The 20,834-nt window shown below is 32.5% G+C and overlaps 1 protein-coding gene across 6 annotated transcripts in view; it reads right to left on the bottom strand.

The window, feature by feature from the left end:
• Nucleotides 1-20,834, bottom strand: part of LOC117175012 (diuretic hormone receptor-like) — a 296,694-nt gene that overhangs the window by 13,582 nt on the left and 262,278 nt on the right. For 5 of the 6 annotated variants that reach the window (XM_033364520.1, XM_033364512.1, XM_033364527.1 and 2 more), the window contains 3 exons: nucleotides 17,512-17,631; nucleotides 17,171-17,356; nucleotides 13,558-13,712 (listed from right to left, as the gene is read on the bottom strand). In XM_033364520.1, coding sequence (XP_033220411.1) covers nucleotides 13,558-13,712; nucleotides 17,171-17,356; nucleotides 17,512-17,631 — 461 coding nt within the window. The remainder of the gene's footprint in view (nucleotides 1-13,557; nucleotides 13,713-17,170; nucleotides 17,357-17,511; nucleotides 17,632-20,834) is intronic. The other variant, XM_033364535.1, reaches the window with a different exon arrangement.

Genomic DNA, 20,834 nt, shown 5'->3' with positions numbered 1-20,834 from the left:
GCGCATACTTTGAATAAAATATTTGTTATCATTCTCTTGAAATAAATGTGTTTTTTTCTTGAAAAAATACCGGTTTCATATGTATACACCTGGTATAATGCGAGAACAAGTTGTCCTCCAACAGCTGCTACTTCACCATGTATAGAATTGGGGTTGCTAAAAGTTTTTACAACAGCTTACAAAGATTTATTTTTATTGAGCCAAGCAATTGTTTTAATTTGGCCCTGTCCGAAGAAGCCAGAGGTTGTATGGCACCCAAACGCGTGAGCAAATAAAACGGATTCCTTTCTGTTTTTGAAAGTCTCAGACTCTTGAAAAAGTTTCTAACTATAACCCCGGGAGTGTACAGTTTCTTTCCGTTCTTTTAGAAACAAAATATCCTTTTCCGCAGGAAAAAGAGAAATGATAAAACTGAGGAGATCCTCATCCTGAGCAACTACAACTGTTTTATTCCGATGGGATTCATTGGTGGCCAACACTTTCCGTATTGACTATCATATGCATTTTAAATCTTTGCAAACGTGGTATTCTTTGGCCATACTCATGATTTGCAATCTGCACTGGGACTCCGGGTTACCGGAACCCGATATACCGGATAAGGTGGCTCAGGGGGCAAAAGAGGCGCTTGCAAGATCAGCGGAGTTGCGCAGTTTACGGTTCGGAAATATAAGACGCCCCAAGCAACAAGGAGAAAAAGGACGGTTCGGAGAACACCAATTTACCGTGAAGGCCATTGAAGCCACTCCTGAAACCTCCGGTAAACCGGAATTCCACTGTATATTGTACAATGATGATTTTTTTGCGTTTCTCATTAAGCGCTTCTCACTGAAAATAGAAAATGGAAACTAAGGCAGCGAACTTTTTTCCCTCTATTACGACTCCTTTTAGTAATTTTTCGCCAATTTCTACGGCTTCGTAGCAATTTATGTTTCAGAAGCTACAATACCACTCGATATCGACATTAGATCTTCGGAACTAGTGAATTTAGAAAAAAGTTTGGGCAAGCTTTTCATATTTTATAATTTGCAAATCCCCGAGTTCAACATGTTGAAAACTATTTGGTTATTCCGTTGAACTTTTTAATATCCTCGAAAATATAATATGCTAATAGGAAACCAAAAATCCATTTATTCAAAACAGTTTCTGTAAATCCTTTTCCGACGCTTCTCATGCGCTTTATTATAGTTTGTTCAATTATCATGTCCGACCATAATCCCAGACTAAAATTTATCTGCACATCTAATTGCATAAAAAGTTTTGAGTTGCAAAGGTACAGAACTTTGCCTTCGTAATTTTCAGATGTAGAGAGCTCATATCTTGAAGGAACTATTGCAATGCAACAGTTACGAGATTTAATTTTTCTATAAGCAGTCAAAACGCAGCTACAACTACAAACTTATGGACAATTGCATAATTACTTATAAATTATTTTAATTGTTCAAAAATATTAAAAATCGTCTTTTTAGTTGCTTAATACACCACACACACACACACACACACACACACACACACACACACACACACACACACACACACACACACACACACACACACACACACACACACACACACACACACACACACGCGCACGCACGCACGCACGCACGCACGCACGCACGCACGCACTTGTTTTGGAACTCGCTTTAAAATTTCCTTTAAAATTTCCTGGTTTGAAGTAGAAAAGTCCTAAAACCAGCTACTGGTATAACCCAGAGAGCATGCTCTCTGGCTTCATAAATCTATAGCTGCAGCTATAGATTTATTAACTTATGATTACTCCACCATTATATTCATTGTCAATGACCGCAGCTTGGGACTGCAGCAAATATGGTGCACAATGAGCGGACCAACCGAGGGTCCACTTTTTTTGCAGCCATCCACCTGCACTCCCTGCAATCGATGTTCAACCGATATGTGTCATCTTTAATAAGCTTTTCTTACTCTTAACTCAATGTGAATTAAATGTTTAATCGTTTTTATAAAGAAATCTATTCCCAATGTCTAAAGAATGTCGCTTCAAAATGTTAAGTTACACAAGTCTATCTGATGATCACAAAGAGCCTCCAAATAAGTGAACAAGTATATTAAATGTCAAATAAATTGACTTCACAGAAAAAACAGACGATAAACTTTACATTGATTTCCGACAAAAGATTCTCTGCAACAAATTTTATTCTTAGTTTTTTATATGTTACAATTTCTTTCCAAAATCGAAGAAATAAAAATATGAAACATTTTACATGTTGAACTCCATAAGGCATAAAAATGGCCGGAGCAAGTTCTAAAAATATATTTTTTTTCGAAAATAAAAAAAAGGCATAAATTTATGTTCCTACGAGAACGATTTGGTTCCCGAGTCGAAATTTATACCCTACTTTGAAGCTGCTGTTCCTTATTAGAACCTGCTTTGACGCTATTTAAAGTTATAGCCCATGCTTTAAACTTTTAACTCCTAGAGGATGAAACATTAGAGCCTACTTTGATGCTGTAACACCTCTCTGAAGCTACTTTGAATTGTTAAAGCCTACATTTTTATAACTCTAGATCCTATACTTTGACGCTGTTTAACCTCCCCTTCAATAATAACCCGACATTGAATCTTTTGAGCCGACAATGTTCGAACTTCATGAAAATAAAGTAAAATTTTTTTTTTTTTAGGTTAATTGAACTCATTGGTCATCTTAATGACTGAATGCACACTTAATTAACAAAAATTGTTCATTCAAGATTTAACCTGATTGTTATTAATTATTTTTATATAAATCAATACTTATTTGTAATGCTTAATCACAGGAAAATATTTTCTCTTAACCGAAAATGCTGAAAATTTGTATGGCAATGACACTTATAATTGAAAATTACTAAATATTGTAGATTAATAAGTCATTATAAACATTGTTATCAATAATTAATGAAAGTTTGTATATTAAACAGTCAAGTAGGTGATTGGGAATCAAAACAGATTATAAGAATAATATATTTTCTATCGCTAACAACAAATATTATGTATGAAATAAAAGATTTGAAACATATATTGAAATATAGATTTAATAATTATAATTAAATTCACAGATTTTCATTCAATTCTTATGACAGTATTACGGTTAATTTATTTGCAACATGATATTATGAAGAAAATAATTTTTTTCCAAGGAACAGTATCACTTTTCCAATGGTTTGGTCATTTTTGTAACTAAAAAATAATAATTGATAGTTTCTGAAACATTTTTTTTAGAGGAATATGACTATTGACGTGTCTACCACTTGATTTAGGAAGAATCAGAATTTCTTTTTGTTATAAAATTTCAACTTTTTAACTTTTTTATCATATTTATTCGAGAATAAGAACAGCCAAATGTATGGAAATACTACTCATCTCGAATTTTGAGACGACGAGACAATTGAGTATAAAACCAGTACCGTTATTGTTAATATAAACTTATTTCCTAATGAATATTAGATTGAATCTTCAACTCAATATTTGTATTTTTCAGTATAATAAGATTAGTTATGATGCTGAACGACTTTTTTAAGAATCTTTGCTTAATAAAGAGGTCAAACGAGATAAAACGACGTGCGTGCGATCTCGGGTTCGTTTCTTAGTACTTGAGGATTTTTCAGTGCACTATGCTTTAGCGTCATAATAAAAAAATTCTATTAATAATATGTCTAAAAGATAACTGCGAATATCCTTGATATTTATATTACAGTTATTATTTTATTTTTTCTGAAAAACAACAAAACTTATTTCTATTCATCCATATTGGTGTGAGATTATAGAGAACCTGCTTTGACGCCATAGGTCCTACAGTAGTAGTTTGGGCTTTAAAAGAGGGTCTAATTGATTTTAAATGCAGTCTCTACTTTAAAGCTAAACGTGGAAGAACGGCCGATTTCGGACACTTTTAGCGTCAAAGTGGGGTCTAGATTACATTGAGATCGCTGCTTACTTAGAAACTACTTTACAGCTTCTAGCCCCTACTAAGGTAGGAGTGACGGCTTCAAAGTAGGGCCTAAATTTCGAATTCAGTCAGTTTTTCATCAAATAAGTCACTGATTTATTTTTGGAAAAATGTTTATATAATATTTAATTGTTTAACTATTCAACAAATTACTTAGCAATATTTATAGAGATTTGTCTGATTTACAATTTTAGTTCTATACATTATTATCGAAAAATCTCGTCTATCACCCCCCACTCCAAGAGTGGATTATTCGGAAACTGTGACCCCTTTCGAAATAATCGCCGAAAACCAATTTTTAGGGAATGTTAGATTTGAGGGTGATTCCATCTACTGGACAGAAAAAAACTCTTTTGAAATTTGATTTTGATTCCATAAGGAACCATGTATGATAAATCATAAAATTTGATGTATTTTTTCTGGAAATGACCTGTTTTCAAGCTAATCTGCCTGGACTATTAAATATAAGGAGAATATTCTCCATAAGCAATAAATTAAAAATATTTATACTGGTTGACCTACTCTCGAATTTCTAAATACACCAAAAATACACATTTTTATACATTAAAAATACCTATATTTCTTTAAGATAAATCTTTACACGCCACTTACCTGAAAAAAGATGTAGATTTCAGTGCAATTCTTCGTTTTTATCCGATTTCATTGAATTGTCAATCACTGAAAATAAGACTTTATATATAAAATGATAGATGAAATAAAATTTGAAGTGCTATAAGAATCTTTAAACTACCAAAAATGTGTATTTTAGTGTATTTCGAAATTATAGACTTTTTCATCACTCGATCTGAATATTTTTTATTTATTCATTGTAAAGAATATTCTCTTTCTGTTGCAGAAGAAATCCTGTGCATATTAATCCAGGGAAAAAATAAATTGTAATGAAATTCAAAACTTTCATATTCTAGGCCCGATAATATCTCCAAAAAATTGGTTTGTTTTATAAAATTTAGAGTTTATTTCTCATTAAATAACAAACACTTTTTTGGGTTATAAGATTTTTTTAGCCTTAAGTTTATGTTTTTTAAAAATCGAAGACTGAGAAAATTCATTATCGGACCTAAAACAGTATAGGGAAACCTTTAAACATTTTTTTAAATATAACAAAAGTTGCAGCATAATTTTTCATCAAAAGGAAGAAATTCAGGGGGGTGCGTGTAGCCCTTGAAAAATTCAAGATCACTTTTCCTTTTTAGGCGTATAAAAACACCATAAATATATGAGCAGATGCCTGTTTTATCCATGTAGTTGTTTCTAACCAATTTATCTTTGTCAACAAATAAGTAAATGAAAATGGTTTCGTAGGGATTGACGGCGATTCGTCATCCGATTCGCATTAAATTTGAACAATTTATAGACAAAAAGAGTTTTTAAAATAAAAGTTAATAAATAATTTGTTATTTTAAAAGCAATTTCTACAGGGTGGACACGCTGGGGCTTGCATACATGGCGAGTTGAATGCTACCCGAATTGCACAACAGCAGGGGAGAAGCCATTATATAGGGGTATTTTCATATTTCGCGCCTTTAAACTGCATTCGGATCGGCCATTCGGCCAAGTCCGTGCATCTTCGGATCAAGTTTATGATAGTTTCCATGTTTGCGTTCGAAACTTCAAACGGTTATGTTCAGATTCACTTGTTTTCCCTAATCGCTGTCAGTAAATGTAGGCAATGTTAATTTAAAGTTTACGCATGTAATATTTCATTCACTTTATTTGAATCATATCCTGTCTGTTCATAACATACCTTTTTTATGCAGTAAAAATAAGCGTTAACCACCATTCACTCTTCGCCCACTGGAAGCACAGAATATTATTACTATTTTATAGTATTTGTCACTTAGCAGCCATTCTATAATGTTATTGGCACATAAAAAAATGACGTTTACTTCTCAGTTCACATGTCTCACTTCATTATTAACTAAACACTTTTATTATTTGTAATTACTATATAAAATAACCTATATTGTTTTGACACTTGTATCCCTTTGAAGTTTCGAATGCAACCATGGAAACTATCATAAACTTGATTCGAAGATGCACGGACTTGACCGAATGGCCAATCCGAATGAAACTTTGAAGGCGCGAAATATGACAATACCCCTGTATAATGGCTTGCTTCTCCTCTGCTGTTGTGCAATTCGGGTAGCATTCAACTCGCCATGTATGTAAGCCCCAGCATGTCCACCCTGTATGAACAAATTTCCATATCAGGTATTTTTGGTGGAATAAATCAAGTTTTTTCTATGGAATCAATCACATATTACTTGAAAATAAAACCTGAGTATAATATTTGGTCAACAAATAAAAATTAATAATTATTTCAACCACCTTAATTAACAAATGCACTATTTGTCCATATATGGAGGTAAAAACTGGATTTTTTCGATGCAATTAACTGTAAATAACTAACTTCTACATTTTTAAGAACATTTTGATGACAGTAAACAATTTATTACTGTAAAAAACAATTGCTTAAACAAATTTGTATAATTTTATGTATTTATAAATAAAATACCGTTTTTTCACGGAACTAACAACCAATTATTTGGCAATGATTTTTTGCTATAAATCGATAATATTTGATAATTTTTTAACCAAACTTAATTAGCAAATGCATTATTTGGATATTTTTTAGCATTTCAACTTGTCTTTTTTGTATAGTCAATTGATAATCACACATTTTTTAACATTTTGTATCGATAACTATTACCTAAATAACTAAATTACACTCCATGAGTAAAAAATTTCTGTTTACAAATGCATTAGCCAAGAAAAATTTGTCTCCTACATTGTTAATAAAAATAAAAATAGTGGATCGTTATCGTTATAAGTATGTTATTTATAGTTAACTGCACCAAGAAAATCAAGTTTGTACCTCCAGAAATATGAAATAGTAAATTTGTTAATTGAGGTAGTTTAAACAATGATTAATTTTTATTTGGTGGCCAAATATTATACTTAGGTTTTATTTCCAAGTGATGTGTAATCGATTCCATAGAAAAACTTTATTTATTCTATCAAAAATATCTGATATGGATATTTGTTTATAAAAATTGCTTTAAAAAAAACAAATTATGTATTAACTTTTATTAATTCAACTAAAAAACTCTTTTGTGCATAAATTGTTGAAATTTATTGCGAATCAAGTGACAAATCGCTCCCAATCCCCAAGAAACCATTTTCATCCACTTATTTGTTTACAACGAATTTAACCAATTTTTTAACATTTGCATTACTATTGGGCATCTTTTTTGCATAGTTGCTTTCAGTTTTCTAAGTATTTTTTATTGAATCAAAGCATTTTTCCAAAGCCGGTATACATCAAAAGTAATTTTTTTTTATAAATAAAAAAAAAAAAAAAATTTTAAATAGACAATGACAGTTCAATGAAATTTTGTATTAGCTTTCATTAAACAAAAGTTAAACTTGCATAATGATTGTCTTCTGAAAATCAATTCGTCCAAGAACGTTTTTTTGTCACACTGTGCACCGCGCCATCAGAGTATTTTTTTATGGCGGCCCAATTCACTTTCTTTTCACATGAACATTTTTTCCTCTTATGGGCCATTCATAAACTACGTTTACAGTTTTTGGCTATTTTTACCTCTCCCACCCGCAAAAGTAACGCAGCCGTTGGCTAAATACGTATTTTATGTTTATAAATTTTTAAAAATAAAATTAGTCTAGATAACATATTAAAGCCAATACTAAATACTTTAAATTCCTAAGATTTCAAGTCGAAATATTGCATTTTCAACAAATTAGTTGATTTTTCAACAAAAAAAGACTTTCTAAACAAAGAAATGAATTTTCAATACAAAAAGACTAATTAAAAAATATTAATTTTCAACAAAACAGTTGCATTAAAAACCCAAGAAGAAGAAGTTTGCATTAAAAGAGATTAGTTTTCCAAAGAATAGTTCAAGATTAAACCAAATGGTAAAATTCTCAAGTCAAAAAGACGAATCTTTCCGAAAACAGTGAAATTTTAAAAAAAGTTACTTTTAAAACAAGAAAGATAAGATTTCAACCAAGAAGGGTGACTTTTCTCCCATAAAAAATGATTTTAACCAATTAGTTCAATTTTCCCAAAATAATTAGATTTTCAACAAAATAGTAGAATTTCTAACCAAATGGTTTAATTTTCAACATGCAAAGATGCATTTTGTGTCAAATGGTCGAGTTTTCTAATAATAAAAGAATAAATTTCAATTAAATATATGAATTTCTAAAACAAATAAACCAAAAATCGTAGGAAGAAGTTGAATATTAATGAAAGCAGTTCATTTTCAACCAAGAAAGATGACTTTACTACCATAAATGATGATTTTTCAACAAAATTGTAAAATTATTTAACTAAAAAGTCGAATTTTTTCGAAAGCAGTAGATATTTTAATTTAAAAAGATGGATTTTCAACAAACAAGGTTAATTTTCTACACAAAAAGATGACTTTTCAAAATAATAAATAAATTTTCTACCAAATAGTTGAATTTTTAACTTACGCAATATAGAGTTACTTATAAAATATACATATTCCATTTTTCAACAAGAATGTAAAAGGTAATTTTTTAGATAAAAACTCTGATGAATAGAATAAGTTAAAAAAAATGATTTTTCAACAACATAGTTAATTTTTTAACCAGAAAGATGAATTTTCGCCGAAAAAGATTAATGTTCTATTAAAAGGACGAATTTTCAACTTAACCAATATACAGGGTAAAGTTTCAACCAAACACGGAATAGTTAAATTTTCAGATAAAAAAAAAATTGTTAAGAAAAAAATTAATTTTTAACCAAAAATATCCATTTTTGATCAAGAAAATAAACGATCCATCCAAAAAGACAAATTTTCACAAAAATATTATGAATTTTCAACTAAAAAGTTTACTTTTGAACTAAAAAGTTTAATTTTCTACTAAATTGTTGACATTTTAAGCAAAAATATGATTTTTTTACAAAACAGTAAAATTTTCAAAATAAAAGTGTATTTAAAAGCAAGTAGTTGAAGTTTCAAATGCAATTATGAATCTTGAATAAAAAATATTAATTTTTTTACAAATTATTTCAGCTTGAAGTCAAATAATCGAAGTTTCAGCAAAAAAAATGAATTCTCAATAAAGTATGTAACAATTGATATTTCAACCAATCAATTGTATTTTTAACCAAAAAGGATATATGTTCAACAAAGGAGATTAAATTTCGTTCAAGAAAGATGAATTTTCAACCAAAAAATGGTCAAAATAGTAAAGTTTTTAATCAAAGAGACGAATTTTTAACTAAAAAAAAATTCGCTCGCAAGTTTGAGTGCGCCTAAGGTGCGCGACGGTTGAATCTCGCGCTTCGCGCTCGAACATAATTGCACCTCGCGCTTCGCGCTCGGATATTTATTCTTTGCATTTGGAATGCTTGAAAAAAACTTTATCAAAAAGATCTCTTTTAGATGACAGTATTTATATGCGTCTTCATATTCTGAATTGTCTACTTAATTAAGTATAGTCAAAGATTAAGTTTCTCAAAGCTCTGTAGGCTTTGAGGTACACATTCTAATCGTGCCAAAGATGGATTTGATTCGTTCATTTTTTCGAGAGTTATCATGTTTACGGACGGACGGACAGACAGATAGACAGACAGACGCCATCGTGAAAACCTGATTTTCGGATTCAGGGGGTCTCGAAACGTGGAGATCCGTTGAAAAAGTATCATTTCAAATTTCCGACAATCAAAATTATAATAGTAGCGGCTTGTTTCGCACGCAAGTTTGGGTGCACCTAGAGCGCGTGGACATTGGTTATCGCGCTTCGCGCTCATTAATGTATTTGTCTCGCGCTTGGTGCTTGTGAATGTATTTACCTCACGCTAAGCGCTCAGTCTTTGTATTTCCCCCACATTTATGCACCGACCTTTTAAAATTTAAAGGTCAAAGCGTCGACAACTGCAATTTGGTGATTGTGAATTCTCTTTTGTTAAAACTCATTCGGTTTTAACGAACACATTCTTATCAGGTATCTCGAGCTTCGTACTCGATTTTGTCCAAAATGTTAACTTTTCTACATTGTGTTCAACACTATTATATCAAATTTATATTATATTTATTAATATATATCTCGAGCTAGTACTGTTTATAAATATATTGCAAGATAATGTAAGGATGTAGTTTTTTATGATTACTTTAAGATTGGCTCCTTATTTTCACTAATTTTTATTATCAGCTATTGAAAAATCTATAATCTCAATGCATTTATATTATAACAATTTCCAATATGCATCGGTATTGAAATATATGTATTTTCATTATCTTGTTCTCATAATTTGAAAAAAGTGCGCAACCTATAAAAAATGGTATTAAGCAACTTGTGCCGTTTGTCCTTAATTAATTCGTTTAGTTTCAATGTCATTTTTTACTATTCCAAACGAAAATATGCATCCTGGCGTAAAACGTTTCTAAGAAAATGTGTGGATGCACTTAACGGGAAAATTTTGGTTAAATAACAAGTTATTGTAACTTGCGTCGTTTTAAAAAAATTTAATTAATTTATTTTCAATTTTACTTCTTACGATTAAAACAAAAACTACGCGTCCTATCAAAAAATGATAAATAACAAAGTTGTAGCTCTTTTTGGGTTAACAACTTTTGTTGAATTGTTTTTTTCGTAGCTCGTGTCGTTTGTAGAAAAATTTAATTTATTTTGATTTTTAATATTGCTTTTTACGAATAAAACAAAAACTACGCGTCCTATCAAAAAGTGATTCAAAACAAATTTGTGGATATTTTTTAGGTGCATAATTCTTTTTTTTTCATATCTTGCATAGTTTGACCGCACAATTGAATTTTTTATTATTTTTCATGCGATATAACTTTGAATTTTCGATTTTTCAAGAAAATTGAAAAAGGTATTATGATAGCCTTATAGGGCTTTCAAACAGTAGCGTTTTTATTTTCCTGACTTTTTCATATCATGCGTTTTTTTACTTTTTTATTTTTAAAATGCTATAGGTACCTTTGATAATAATTGTATTTTTATCGAAAAAAGTCATAACGATAAATAAATACCGCCAGCCTACTTTTTATTTTAGGATTACTACAATGAATATATACATAAATTCATTTTTTTCTCAAAAAGATCTACTCACTACGCTCCATTGGGAATCGAACCACAGAACTTCCGATTGCCGGTCGTGTGCTTTCCCATTAAGCTATTAGAGAGATCGAAAGAAGAATCTTTTTTTTAGAAATACACTCTTTTTTAAGCCAGGTATGTTATATTTATGATACGGGTAATTGAAAGGAATTTTTATTATCATCAGAGACAGTTAACAGCGAACAGTGTAGAATTGTAGATATCATTCCACAATCCATGAAATTAGAAATCAACACTATCAACCTTAACTGTTTTTGATGATAATATAAATTTCTTTAAATATAAAAATTAGGTCAGAATAATCATGTAATATGTTGATTATGCCGGATTTGAAATGGATTCGACATAAAGGTATTCGAAGAAATTGAAACAGTCATCATGCAATTGTTAGAAAAAAATTAATTGAAAAGGAGACGTCCAAGAATTTCGTAACGCCATTTTTTCAATATTTTATTTCTGCTTTTCTAAATGTAATGGACTAAATTCACTGTAAACTTTTAATGACTATTCTATAGGCGTTATGACATTTTTCAACTTATCCTACTTGTAATATATGAAATCTATATGGAATGTAAAGTGGGGGTAGTATTTAAAATTCACATTTTTTCAAAGAGAGTAGGCCGTACTGGATAGTGAATGTTTTGAAATTGTGATATTTTGTTAATTTGATATCGTATGTTTGTTTCAAATATACTACTGCGCAGGTGTTTACCCTGACATTTATCCCCGAGCAAGTATAAAATGTACTCAATAAAAAAATTCAAGTTTTAAAAATATTTTTATATAAACGGTTATACGCCATCATCCCCAGTATATAGTGGTAACCTAATTTAAACGAATATTAACCAGATTAACCATTAATTAACCATTAAACAGATTTACTCTGGCTTATTTCATTATATTTTGTCCGTATAAAACAGTTTTTATTCTGCAGTGTAATTTTTAAGAACATTGAGTGATTGTTGCATTTCTCATAAAATATTTAGCAATTTAACCTTTTTTAAAAAGAAACAATTGAGGAGTTCTGGACAAGAGGGCGACAGGCGCTCGAGAACGAGTAAAAGAATTGTCCAGGCTGTGACGTCAGACATCAAAAGTGAAATTCGAAATTTAAAAAAACCAAAAATATAGTTTTTCTCTCAAGCTGCAAATTTTCCAGTAAATAAATAAAAACTGACTTTTTTTTAATTGAACAAACCATGTTTTTTCACATTCAACTCGCCGTAAGTAATTTGTTTATCAACTAATTATCCAATTTCTTTTTGATTTTTATTCGTGCCACTCTAGCGGAGGCTACAGTGTTCAAAAAGGGTCAAAAGTTAATTTATAATGTTTTTTTTTTAATCCGAATGAAAAACCACGTTTTTAGACATTCACATTAAAAAAGTGAGCGAGGAAGTTTGAGCTACGTCAAACTTCAAGCGAACGAATTTCCCGCCAATGTATTGGCCAACTCTTTGGAAAATCTCAATTCGATTTGATTTCTCGTTCCATAATTACAGCGAGTTTATTACGAGCTCGCGACGCAACACCACAGGATTTTTCAGGGGACGCGGCCTGAAGCCTGAAACATCGTCCTTGCTCATCCTTTGTTTTGTCCACTCGCTCGTACTAGTCAGCGTTCCAGCGGCGTCCCCTGAAAAATCCTGTGGTGTCGCGTCGCGAGCTCGTAATAAGCTGGCTGTAATTATGGAAGTAGAAATCAAATCGAATTGAGATTTTCTAAAAAGTTGGCCAATACATTGGCGGAAAATTCGCTCGCTTGAAGGTTGTCGTAGCTCAAACTTCCTCGCTCACTTTTTTAATGTGAAAGTCTAAAAACGTGGTTTTTCATTCGGATTAAAAAAAAAGTATTAGAAATTAACTTTTGACGTTTTTTGGACACTGTAGCATCCGCTAGAGTGTCACGAATAAACCTCAAAAAGAATTTTGTTAATTAGTTGATAAACGACTTACTTACAGCGAGCTGAATTTGAAAAAACATGTTTTGTTCAATTAAAAAAAGTCAGTTTTTATTTATTTACTGGAAAATTTACAGCCCGCGAGAAAAACTGTAAATGGAGACTCAGGTTCATTTTTCAAGAGCTATATAATTATATTTTTGGTTTTTTCAAATTTCGAATTTCACTTTTGATACCTGACGTCACAGCCTGGACAATCATTTACTCGTTCTCGAGCGCCTGTCACCTTCTTGTCCAGAACTCCTTAATTATAGAATTTATTTGCATCAGTATCAAGTTTCTTTGACTGTCTCGCCGTAAAATTTTAATGTTTTAATCAAAACCTAGTTCTATCGAGCACGGTCTACTCTTCCCCACTTTAATTGAATTTCTAATCACTAGTTTTTGAATTCTATAGGCAAATAGAGTAGTAAGGAAAATAGAGTAAAAAAGGTTTCCCATGAGGACTGCGAACCTGGCAGCTTTTCTCATACCTTATACTCTCAGTTCTCGAACGGGGTGACCAGTTATTGTAATACCTTCGATCTGTTCCGAGATTACGAGCAGTGCTCCACCTGTTGAAATGATGCCGCACTGTATTCTGCACTTCGGTATTGAGGAAGCAATAAAACAACGCCACGGACAAACCCTGAAATCGATTATGAAAAATTAGTCAAAGTAGGTGCCGGCCGTCTACAAAAAAGAGTTTAAGTTGTTCAAATAAAATCTCCTCCTCCCCTACTTTCCCTCCCCCTCTCCCCCTACTGCTACACCTTTCGGCTTCTTTCCCCCTCCCATTACCCCCCTCTATCTACCCCTGCCTCCCCCAACTGCTCTTCCCTTAATTTCCCTCCCATACTATCCCAAACTTCCCTTCCCCGTCCCTATCAACACCTCTACTTTCCCTACTTTCCCTTCTTCACTTGCCCCTTCACTGCACCATCCTTCAATTCTCCTACTATTCCTGCATCTCTTTCCCTACTTCCCCTACTGTCTCTCCTTTCACCTGAACCCCTCCCATTATTTCCCCTCTATCTACTCTTGCCTGCTTCCACTGCTCCTCCTTTACATATCCTCCCATACTCACTGAAACTTTCCTTCCCAGTTCCTCTCAATACCCCAACTCTCCCTATTTCTATGCCCTCACTTTCCCCTTAACTCTACCTCCCTTAATTTTACTACTCTACCTACATCTTCTTCCGTTCCATCACTTCCCCCTTCATCATTCTTCTATGCACCCCACCACACTTATCATGCTAGCTATCCTCTCACTTCTCATACTAGCTATCCTCTTACTTTTCCTCACCCCTCTTTCCCACACTTTCCTCTTGGGAAAAAGTACAACGGCCGGACGGACACCCTACCGAAACTATAAGGGTTTCTGCCCGGGGCTACAAAACCTTAAGAATGACCTCAATTGCGATAAAAACTGTTCACATCCGTATTGAACTGGTCCATTTTGTCGGCAATAAATTTCGATGTAGTCGCGTTTTTGTGAATGCAAAATTAATTTAAGTGAATTTAAGCTAAATTTATACGAATTAAATTAAATTCTACGAAATTTAAAACACTGTAATACACGATTAGGTATCCGGAATGTTTCTGGTTATCTTTGATCAAGTTTTTGAGAAAAACGTGATTAAAAACCAAATTCAAACCGCAAAATCCGCAGGTGCGCAATAAATTGACAGCCTTCTCATAAACCTAAAAAGTTTCGTAAATACAAAATAGACCGAACTAAAACCATTTTTAATGTTTTCGTAGTCCCGGGTTGAAACCCTTATAGTTTCGGTCAGTTGTAGGACCGTTCCTCAGTCCTAAATTTTTCTTGCTAAAACCAAAAGATTGGCATTCAAAGTGGGCATGGGCGCCGAAGTTTGAAACTCTATAGGACACAAATGCCGATTGGATATGCGGAGGTGTGTCAAAACTGGAATGCAAAATTTAACCCTAAAATACGCACATAACCACAGAGCAACTCAAATAAAAGCTTGTAAAAATTCATATCCCAATTACGTAAAAATCATTTCATTGCTGCTTCACTAACAATTATTGTAAAATTCGTAAATGCCGGTACACACGAAATCCGACTCGCGCGGGTCGGTTTATCCTTTTTCTGCATACCCCTAATGAAACCTATAGCGAGCCACTGAGAAAAAAACAATCCCAACGGTTTACATTCAAGTCTCCTATCATTATCTGAAGTGCATTCGAAGGTTCAAACTTAAATTAAAAACAAGGTGAAAGTTCTATTAAAGGCTCGAAAAGCAGAACCAAACGAGCGCTCAAGTAGTAGACAGGAGTGGAAAGGACGCGCTGAAAATGCCACAAAAGAGAGAACATGTCTTTTGTCGCGTTTTCTGCACGACATCCCCACACTCTCTACTGCTCGAACGCCCGTTCGTTTTTGCTTTCCGAGCCTTCAATTCTCGTTCAATGTTTAAAGCCAATAATACTCCACCTTCTCAATAATGCCGGGATCGGGCTTGTCGGGCAGGGGTCTTCAGCGAGGGGAAATTTTGTCCCAAATACTCATTTGCAAGATGTTTCATTTCCACTACTACGCCGTCTCATTCAGCTCGGAAAAATTCCGTCTCACTCTTACAGCTCAGTAGAGGATCGTGGTGGTGGAAACGATACATATGGTAAATGAGTATTTGCAGTCGGATTTCCCCTCGCTGAATAGCCCTTTTGTAGGGGACTAACTTTTCTCGGAACAGGGTTCCCGGTCAAGTCACGCTCTCGAGCGTGCACGAATGTCGGAAGTCTTTTCTCAAAAGTGCCACGCTGGCATTAATGCCTCGTGCAGGAGTAAGTGTGAAAATTTGTATAACCTTCGCGCGGAATTATTGAGAAAGTCGGATCCGAACTTTACAGGAGTAGGGCAGCGGTCTTCAACGAGGGGAAATTTGGTCCCAAATACTCATTTGCAAGACGTTTTTTTTCCACTACTACGCCTCCTCAGTCAGCACGGAAAAATTCCGTCTCACTTTTACAGCTGAGTAGAGGGTCGTCGTGGTGAAAACGAGACATGTGGTAAATGAGTATTTGCGGCCGAATTTCCCCTCGCTGAAGAGCCCTGGAGTAGGATGAAGCGCAGAAGTGGGGGCAGAGCCCGAGCTTGGATTAGGATTGAAGGCACTATAAATAGCGGCATTATTAAGAAGGTGCAGTGTATATATGGCCAAAATCGTTGTTTCAACCATTTCACTAAGTTTTTCTCAAAAAATTGACGTGACCAACCGATTATAATCAATTTGTATGGGATTTAAATAGTATTAAATGTCACTCAGCCTTAATTCAATGAAATTAACAATAATTAGGGCTAATGAAATTAATAAAATTGACTAGAATTCTATGTACTTCAAATAAATTTAGAAGAAAAGAGAAAAAACAGTGCTATCAATGAAATTCGGAGGAATTTTATTTATTCTAATGAAAATCGACGTTATTTAATAAAATTCAAATGATTTCGACTGAATTAAAGAAATTCCAACGAAACTGAAAGAAATTATGTGCACTATAAAATATTTACATGGCATTTAACAGAATTGATTTGAGTTTTATCGAATGCAAAGGCATGTAATAAAATGCCCCGAAATTCAACATTATTGAAAAGAATCCAACAATATACAATCAAACTCAATTAAATTCGAAGACATTTTAATGAACTGAATGATATTCAACGTAAGTTAAAACAATTAAACATATTTTCACGAAATTAAAATGTTTAAATTAAATTTGATAGAATTTAAAGAAATTTAATCAATATTTTGATGCTATTCAATGCAATTTATATGATCCAACTAAATGCATAAAACTCAGTGCTATTGTATATCTTTAATTGGAATTCACTAAAGTTACTATCATTAATTTTAAAAAATTCAGGTTATAAGAAATATGTATACTAAAATAATAATAGTCAATAAATAAAAATCCTCCTTTTGTTCATTTGCTGCATAACCGCACGGTCGCGTGGCTATTCAGATTTTTTTTCTAAAATTGTGGATAATATATCTAATGTATATGTACGTATGAACCAGTGCGTAACTATATTTCGGCAAAATGGGTCCTTGAAAAATTATAAAATCTTCTCATAAATTTTACCTGTGAAGACAGTAGAAAGGCCCTCGAATGAGTGAACACATTAGCAACTTGGCCTTCCTCTGGACCAGCCAGCACTAAAACATAGGTGACGCCCAGAAGTGGAATGAGTACCAAAAGGGCTTTACTAGCTTTCCGATATTGTTGAGTCTCCACGTTATTCGCTGACCTCAGTTTTGTTATCAGGACCTGCAGGAAATAAAAAAAAAAGTGTCGCTGTAAAAAACTGATTTTCACTCTTCTTGATTCTTCTTTAGGTTCTTAAACATCACTCATTGTTAGATGTATCGCGTGTTTCTTTACAAATGCGATCTTTATTCGCTGATAGATACCAAAGCACTCACCCACATTATCATAAAAAGAAAAATGACGTTTATGCAGAGCACGACGATAGCAGGGGCTTGGTAGAACCAGTCGTAAGGGTGTGGTATCAGCCAGGGGCAATGCCTCCATAAGGCCACGTTCTATGGAGAAAAATCATAGTCAGTCTAAATGAACGGAAAGCATTTAAAAGATAACATATAACAAGAACCGCCTTCAAGGGTTCACGAACTCGCTTAGCCCAATTTTTAGATCGATTCGGTCGATTCCAATTAGTGTGTTATCTTTGTAGTGTACGTTAAACTCTTAACCCTAGAAAATATTCCTTGGCTCGGATTTTCTACCTTAAACTCTTTATGTATAGACGAGTCACGCTAGACGTTCAAACTGAAAAACTTTAAAACCCGACGGCGTTCCACCGATTTGAATGAAACCTTTTGCATTGTGTTGCTAAAGATATGGAATGAAAAGTTCAAAAAACACCTTTTCACTAATTGTTATTTATTTGTTTAAACATAGAATTCCGAAAAGAACGTTTTTATAGTTGAATAAATTTAACAAATGAAACCCTAAACCCACGAAAATAGTATGTATACGTACGTTAAGGTTGCTGATTATTATAAATTTGAGGTTAAACAAATTAAAAATGCCAACCGAACATTTTTAAAACATTTATTAAAAAGGAAAAGAAATTATTAATATTTTTCATACTTATTCTTTAGAGCATTGTTAGGTAACATTAAATAAGTTGAACTTGAAATGAAGGGCGTAATCACCCTTAATGCGAGCAAAACAACTACAAAAAATTATTTTTGGCGTTTATTTTGGAAACGGTTCATCGGGAAAAAATTATTTTTTACAGACAAATAATTCTTACAATTTTTAATAAGAATTTCGGTATAAACTTTTTCTCTCTGACTCATGCTTTCTGAGTAATAAACTCTTAGTGTAAAGTGTGAGTTACACCGCGCGGGTGGTACATTGCTTCCGTAGCTCATTTCTCGAAATGGGAGCGTTTCTGGATAAAAGTGTATCTTACTAAAAATGTGCAGAATTTTCTGTTCTACAATTTAAGTCTTATTACATTTTCCTCAAAAAAAAAACATCTTTTTTCGAGGTATGAGCTGTGGAAGGAGCGTGTTACCCGGGAGTTGAAACTTACCACCTACTTTGAGGGTTGATTACTCAGAAAGTCTGACTTGGAGAGGAAAAATTTAAACCGATGTTCTTATTGTAAATTGTAAAAAATATTTGTCTGTAGAAAATAGTTTTTTTTCGATGCACCGTTTCCAAAATAAACGCCAAAAATCACTTTTTAGTTGTATTTTGCTCAATTTAAGAGTGGTTACACCCTTCATTTTGAGCTCAAAACTTATTTCACGTTACTTATCAATGCCTTAAAGAATATGCATGGCAAATTTAAATAATTTTTTTTTACTTTTTTAATAAATGTTAAAAAATAGTTTGGCCGGCATTTTGAATTTGTTTGCTCTCAAATTTATAATCAGAAACCTTAATATACATATACACACTATTTTCTTGGTCTTAGGGCCTTGTTTCTTTCAGTTATTCACCTTTAAAATCCATTTTTCGGAATTCTTTGTTAAAAAAAATAAATAACAATTAGCGAAAAGAATTTTTTTGAACTTTTCATTATACATCATTAGCAACATGATGCAAAAGTTTTCATTAAAATCGTTGGAATGCCGCCTGATTTCCAAGTTTGAACCTTAGTTGACTCCCCTGGTATAGATTTGGATAAAGCTTGAGTAATTACAGTATAAGATACCGATCTATCTGATTTTTACTATATTCGAGCTTTATCAGCATAACATGCATATAACGAGATCAGAAATGTGCTGATTATGGAAATTATGATTAAAACTTAAGAATTTTAAACCAGATTAAAATCAAATTTAAAATCCTATTTAACGTCCAATAATCAAGTTAATATTCAGAATTTTTTAAAATAAACCAAGAAACCAAATTTTCATGGAAAAAAAAACAAAAATTTCTTTTTTGGACAGAAATGAAAAAAAAGGAATGAAAAATGAGAACGCAACCAACCAAATCCCCTTCCTTCACTTTTTTATTTTTTTCGTCTCTTTAATTTTATTATTATCAAATCATAAAAAAACATTTGTGAACAACAATCACTAACTAATCCGCACACATATCGCACCCTTATCAAGACAAGACCAATTTTAACTGGCAGGAACAGTAAAAAAATTACTTTCTCATTTTTCTTTCCTCTTTTTTCCCAAACAAAATATTTTTTTTCTTTTCTTTTTCAGGATATTTTGTTATCTTCTTTCAAATTGCAATAGAAACATTTTATGGTGGTTTTATAAATTTGGTGGTTAATTTCTTAGTTTTATTTTCAGGAATTCTGCACAGGAACTGATGAAATTCAACATCAAAATACCAGAAATGGACGATAAGTTTAAGTTGAGATAAATTAAGTTAAATTTTCGGTAGGGGAGAGTGGGGTATTACGCAGGACTTTGAATTAAATGTCCTGTAAATTATAAATTGAAATGAGATTTACATATTTGTATTCTTTAGTCTGAGGCTCATATTATTAGGTAATATATGTCATTACTCAAAACCGTTTTTAACTACGTTATTATTTGACACATAATTATTAATTCGTGGGTTGTGCATTCCGGCCAAAATGCACCAAACCACGGGACATGGTCGCCATCATATTACTGCTGGTTGATTTCAGCAATATAAATCTTGTTGAATTAAAAGTATATAATATTGGAGTTTGATTTTAAATGATACGAATTAAACCGAAGTGGCAAAAACTGAAAATAGCCCTTGCTTTAAATGAATTCATTCCCAAAAAAATGTCCTGGTTTCAGATAAATAGTAATTTTTGAAGGTTTAATTACTTCTGCACAAACATACAAGTACTGACATACTGCATTAAGGTAAAGACACCAGTTAGTGACATGCGACCATTTACTGACACCCTGGATGAATTTTTTTATTTATTGAAAAATTTGGTTGAAATACAAAATGTAAATGAAGGCTTGGTAAAAATTAGCATTCTTCAATATTAAATTACATAAAAATATATTCAGGGAATAATTTTCAAAGCAGTGTAGAAAAATATTTAAAAACCAGTGCTGCCCTCGAGAGGCGCGCCACTCGCTGTTATACTTTTATGAGTAGGGAGAGCACTCAGCAGTGTTAAATGTTTATGTTTATAACTAATTAATTTTGCCAGATTAGGAATAGTCAGAGAAGAATCTTTAGAAACAGTTAATAGTTCAAGTTTTATTTAAAGTATAGAATACTTGGCAGACTAAGACCATTTTTGAGAACCACACAGATCACT

Source organism: Belonocnema kinseyi, chromosome 1, assembly GCF_010883055.1.
Source record: "Belonocnema kinseyi isolate 2016_QV_RU_SX_M_011 chromosome 1, B_treatae_v1, whole genome shotgun sequence".
Taxonomy (NCBI): Eukaryota; Metazoa; Arthropoda; class Insecta; order Hymenoptera; family Cynipidae; genus Belonocnema; species Belonocnema kinseyi.
The sequence above is the reverse complement of the archived record's forward strand: the minus strand, read 5'-3'. Positions and strand labels throughout refer to the sequence as shown.